Source organism: Hydra vulgaris, chromosome 08 (genome assembly GCF_038396675.1).
Source record: "Hydra vulgaris chromosome 08, alternate assembly HydraT2T_AEP".
In the NCBI taxonomy this organism is placed as follows: Eukaryota; Metazoa; Cnidaria; class Hydrozoa; order Anthoathecata; family Hydridae; genus Hydra; species Hydra vulgaris.
In genome coordinates, this window is record NC_088927.1 from 4,211,817 (window position 1) to 4,217,500 (window position 5,684).

General features: G+C 27.3%; 2 protein-coding genes across 2 annotated transcripts in view; both read right to left on the reverse strand.

Moving 5' to 3' along the window:
* Positions 1 to 694: 694 nt before the first annotated feature.
* Positions 695 to 1,126, reverse strand: LOC136082936 (uncharacterized). The gene has a single exon (XM_065802350.1). It carries the CDS (start codon positions 1,124 to 1,126, stop codon positions 695 to 697), a length of 432 nt encoding a protein of 143 aa, XP_065658422.1.
* A 3,703-nt stretch (positions 1,127 to 4,829) lies between these two features.
* LOC100198344 (WD repeat domain phosphoinositide-interacting protein 2) overlaps positions 4,830 to 5,684 on the reverse strand; it is a 30,248-nt gene continuing 29,393 nt past the window's right edge. The window contains exons 14-15 of the mRNA XM_065802309.1: positions 5,467 to 5,503; positions 4,830 to 5,308 (exon numbers count right to left, since the gene is read on the reverse strand). Of these exons, the coding sequence (XP_065658381.1) occupies positions 5,162 to 5,308; positions 5,467 to 5,503 (184 nt within the window). The 3' untranslated portion in view covers positions 4,830 to 5,161. The remainder of the gene's footprint in view (positions 5,309 to 5,466; positions 5,504 to 5,684) is intronic.

A 5,684-nucleotide genomic window follows, 5' to 3' on the forward strand; every position in this document is an offset into this window, starting at 1 on the left:
CTGAAACTAAAAGATTAGAATTTGGAATACTTTCTATCCAAATATTTCTTTTTCATCCAAATATATATATATATATATATATATATATATATATATATATATATATATATATATATATATATATATATATATATATATATATATATATTTATATATATATATATATATATATATATATATATATATATATATATATATATATATATTCCTAACACTCTAAGGAGTTTACAAGTAAGTAAAAATACTGTGTTTTAAAATTATTTACAAAAATTTATAATTTAAAAAACATTAATATTACAAAGTTATTGGAAATATAATAGAATAAACAAGATTAAGTTAAACAAGTTAAAAAATTTCTAGCAAGTTTTTCAATGTGAGCTTTTCACCTTCGCAATTTTTAGAATTTACATGGTAAACTCAGGGCCGTAGTGAGATCAAAAATCCTTTCGGGCAAGGAGAAAAAATGCCGCCTCAAATTCAATATTTTTTTTAATGTTTAATTTGATTCAAATTTTGATAAACCTACTTAAAGCACATTTAAAATCAACTTTAAATCGTGCTTTGTGGTTGAAAGTCATTGAAAAAATTACCAGGCATTAGTTTTTTTAATAAATATTAAAATTAGACTCAAAAAAATTCAAACAAAATTTATTTTTCTAGCTTTCAATGATGCAAAGTTATCAATAATTTCATTTTAACACAGAGATTTTGCCAGGGGATTTTCAATTGACAAAATGGCAAGATTAGTCAAACGTTCTTGACCCATGGAGGATCTTAGATAATTTTTCAAAAGCCTAAGTTTGCTAAAGCTACGTTCACATGATGCCACAGTGACGGGTAGTGTGAGAAAGATTCTAAGAGCAATTTCAATGAAAGGGTATGCCTCAGTCAAAGAATAGATGTGCATAAATTGCAAGATTTTCAATGGATTTGCGTTTTTTAAATCTGGAATCAGGACACTGACTTGAAACTTAAAGCTTTCAATTTCAGATAAAAATTCATTAGCATTAAGATCACGAACATGTTTTTGACAAAGTTTATTTCCACATTTCTTCAGATCTTCAACTGACATACTTGCAAGAGAGTTATCATTTAGAAACTCAAAATCTGATGAAATCTCAGCCATTGTTTCAAATCTTCAGTGTAATTGTGTAATTATACTGTCAAAGACTATATTACAATTAATTTCAATATCTTTTTCTGGAGGTATGTGTGAACTTTCTTCCCTTGTTTCATCATCAAACATCCTTTTTGCTTTTCGTTTTCTTTCGATTGGAAAGCTAGCTTCAATGTCAAGATCTTTTGATATTATTTCAGCTTTTTTCATGCTGTTATGAATGCCCCTGTCTCGAAGGTTTTGTATAGAAGCAATCAGACCAGCAATTTTTTTTGATGCAATATCAATTGTCATATTTTTTGATTGTAAGCTGCGATTCTCTCTGTCAATTAATGTAAGTATCATGTTCCAAAGGTCAAGCCAGCAAAGAAACTCAAAATCAACTTGAATCAAAATCTCTCTAGCTCCGGACCTTGTTTCAGCATTTAGCAGAGAATCATTACTAATTTCTTGTAAAACATTGCAAATATTTGTGATTTGATTATTTAGTGAATGGATAGCCTCCTTTTTGGCAGACTAACGTGTTTCACTTTAACTTTTAAGGGTGACTGCAAGTGTTTTCATCATTAATAAGTTAAAAAGCAGTAGACCAAGAACAGAGTCCTTTGGCACACCGCTAACTACTGGGACCCACTCACATGTTAATCCGTCTAATAATACTCTCTGTAGCTAACCAGTTTGTCCCGTCTGGTAGTAGAACTTGAGAAGAAATTGAATATTTTTTGAACTTTCCAAAAGGTTCAAAAAATATTCAATTTTTTCTCAAGTGGAATCTTTCTCAACACAATTGAACTAATAGCACGCTATCATCATCTTTTAGCAGAACACATAACGAACGTTAAACTTAAGCAGAAATCTGTTAGATTTCTAATAATCCGATATGTTTGTGTCACTGATAGAGAATGTTCTATTGAAGAGAGTTTTCTGGATTTCATTGAGACTCAATGAAATCCAGAAAACTCTCTTTGTGACATTTGTTCTTTGTGAGAGAGATCAGGAGTGCAATCAAATAAAATTGAATAATATTTGGCTTTTTTAATTTTCGTGACTATCACCTTTCTGCCAAGAAGTTCAATTAGTTCATTCTGAATTTGTGGGGAAAAGTAACTAACAGATTTCTGCTTAAGTTTAACATTCGTTATGTGTTCTGCTAAAAGATGATGATAGCGTGCTATTAGTTCAATTGTGTTGAGAAAGATTCCACTGTTTGGCTCACCACTAATATTGGAACTGCCTCGAAAAGCCGAATTGTTCTTAGCGCAGAACATAATTGAATCTATAACAACTTTTAGAATATTTCGCCACTTTTCTTTTTCAGTTTGGATGGCATTTTGAATGTCCTTGTCTAAAGATCTTCCCTCTCTCAGATTTTTTTCCATTTCTTTCCATGAAGTGAAACACTTTCTATGTTCACAGCTATTCTCGTGTTCAGGGATTCGAGAGTTTAGTTGTTTCCATTCTGAAAAACCTTTTGATGTATCTGCAAACTTGCTTGTTTTTGTGTTTGAAAAAAGGATACATGGAAAGCAAAACAAAGAATTTTTTGATGCACAGTATAACAACCATTGACGATTAACTTTTTCCCCATTAGGAAGATTTTTTTCAAATCAACTAGAACTGAAATGTCTGTTTTCTGATGATGTTGATGTGGTAGGATAGACTTCTCTCTTGTCTCGTTTAGCACCATGTTCAACCAAAGAACATCTTAGACTGTCATTAATTTTGGGCCAAGTTGGTGGATCATCAAACTTGAATTCTAACAGATTTGTTGTAACTGCATTTTGGTTGACTTCATTGTTTTGCAGTAATTGTTCATCATCACATCGAAAAAAAACTGGACTTTTTTGCGCTGTAAAAATAAAAATAAACTATATCAACATTTTTTCCATTGTAATATTGCAAATGACATGGCTTAGTTTGCTAAGTTTTTTAATTAAATTTATTTGTGATTTTGACTTGAAAATCCATCAATAAAAATATTTTTCCCTGGTTGTTCTGCTTGATCATCGCTTTTTTTAATCCATTTTGCAAACACCTTTTGTAATTTTTTGTCACTTTCAAGTCGTTGCTTTTTTAACTTTTTAAAAGCTGAACCAGATAGCTTTATTCTTTTTTTTGATGGTGACATAATAGATTTTAAAACTTTTATTTCAAAATATTTTACTTTTCTTGACAAGGAAAGAATGAAAGTTTCTGTGTGCGACTAGGTGTAATCAATAAATACAAATGCAATTATTTTGCCTCGATTTCTCTTTTAAAAGTTCTTGAGTCAAAAAACTGCGAGTTAAAATTATTTTCATTAAAAAATTGCAAATCTGGGTCGTAAAAGTCATTAAGTAAAACATAATTTGTAGTTTTGATAAACATTAAAGTGTTGCGTTCCAAAATCTATTGTTTGTTTAGCCGTTTGTAAGAGTAAACATTAAAGTGTTGCGTTCAAAAATCTATTTGTTTAGCCGTTTGTAAGAGTAATTAATTCCTACGCTTAAAAAAAAAAAATTAAGTTATTTTTTAAATTCGCGACAATTAATTTAGTTATATTTAGTCGTTGCGTATTTACCTTGATTGCGCAGTTTTTTCACTTCTTCCCATAGTTTCTTTAGCGAAATCTTCGTTAATATATATTCCACTGCCTTTCAGATTTTGCTTCAATTGTTTAATTTTTTTTTAATTAATGTTTTAATTTCACATAGGAAATTATTTTAATTTGCATGAAGGTGCGAAAAAAATTACGAGGCGTTCCAAAGATTTTGAAACGCAAATTGAAATTATTTTGGTTTTGAGGCGTCTTTAAAACATTTCATATATTAAAAAATGTTTAATAAATTTTGAAATTTGCCACCTTGCTAATTTGGCGCCCATGGCTGTGGCCTCGTTCGCCACCCCATCACTACAGCTCTGGGTAAACTTAATAATTTAAACATAAAATTTGAAATCTATCGATGAATACATAACTAGTTTATACTTGTAAAAAAATAAATAATTTTATTAATTTCCCTCACGTTTAGGGTAGGGTGGGGGGCTAAGATTTTAGGGTTTCTTCTTCCCATTCTCCTATCAAAGTAATTTTTTTTTGTGAAGAATCTTTTCGTCATATATATATATATATATATAAATTTGGAATATTCTTTTTGTTTAAAAGTTGGTTATTTCAAACATTTACTCTCGAGTAAATGTTTGAAATAACCCCTTTTATTAAAACCCCTTGTTTATAAAATCTGGACTAAATTCTCCCCCCCCCTCCTCCCCTGGTATTAAGGACTTGAGAGTAAAAACCTTCCATCGCCACTGTGTATATGTAAATATATATATATATATATATATATATATATATATATATATATATATATATTTATATATATATATTTATATATATATATATATATATATATATATTTATATATATATATATATATATATATATATATATATATATATATATATATATATATATATATATATATATATATATATATATATATATATATATATATATGTATATATATATATATATATATATATAACTTTCTTTGTATTGATATTTGGAAATGAACTACTAAAATTTTGCAGTCAATGTAACAATAATCATCGAATAAAATTATATGAAAAAACTAAATGATTTGTTAGTAAATTATTTGAATAAATTATATGGCGATTTGTTGGTACATATTAAAATTAAAATTTTTTTGTATTAAGTCGATTAAAAAGTTAGTTATTTCAAAATAATTAATAATGAAGCAAAAAACATTTTATAATGTATACAATTAAAAAAAGAAAATATTTTTGATAATTGAAACAAATTACAATTTTTTTATATTTTGTATACAAATACAAATTCTTAACTTTTTGTAGTTAAAATAATAATTTATTAGTCAAAATAAGATCTGCGTAGTATTATACAAAGAAAATGAAAACCACGTAAAACATAATATACTCTTAGAAAAACCTGCTATTTTTAATTTTTTTTTAAGGTAATATTAAAAGATATTTGATAAAAACAAATGGGACTATCGATTTTATCGAATATTTGTTTTTGGTTCATTCTCATTCATTTCGGAGAGTTAGAGGCGGAAATTCATTATCGTCACTAATTTTAACGTTTTGTTCAATTTCATTAGACGTTGACAATGCGGAACATGATGCATGTCTTGACGAAGAAACAGCCAATCCAGCTTGATAATGTTCACCTTCCTATATATTTATTAAATTTTTAAGTAAAATTATTTTCTATTATTAAGTTATTATAATTTAATAATTATTCTAAAATCATCTAATGTATGACATGATATCATTTAATGTATGAAATATTAACATCATCTAAAATTATCTTGAATTATATAGTAAATTACCGGTACATTCATAACATCGCCTTCACTTGGTATTAACCTTGAAAATGTAAAAAACAAAATATTTTTAAAAGAAATTTCTTGAAAAAACTTCTTTGTATCATAAAACATTAAACTTTTTTATTCCTTTTGTTAGTTACCATTAGAAACCGTTATATTCTTTATCTTAACTAGCACTAGAAACCATTTTATTTCTTACTTTAACTACCATTAGAAACCGT

Coding starts and splice junctions, on each gene's coding strand:
- LOC136082936 (XM_065802350.1), bottom strand. CDS start 1,126: ATGGCTGAGATTTCATCAGATTTTGAGTTTCTAAATGATAACTCTCTT.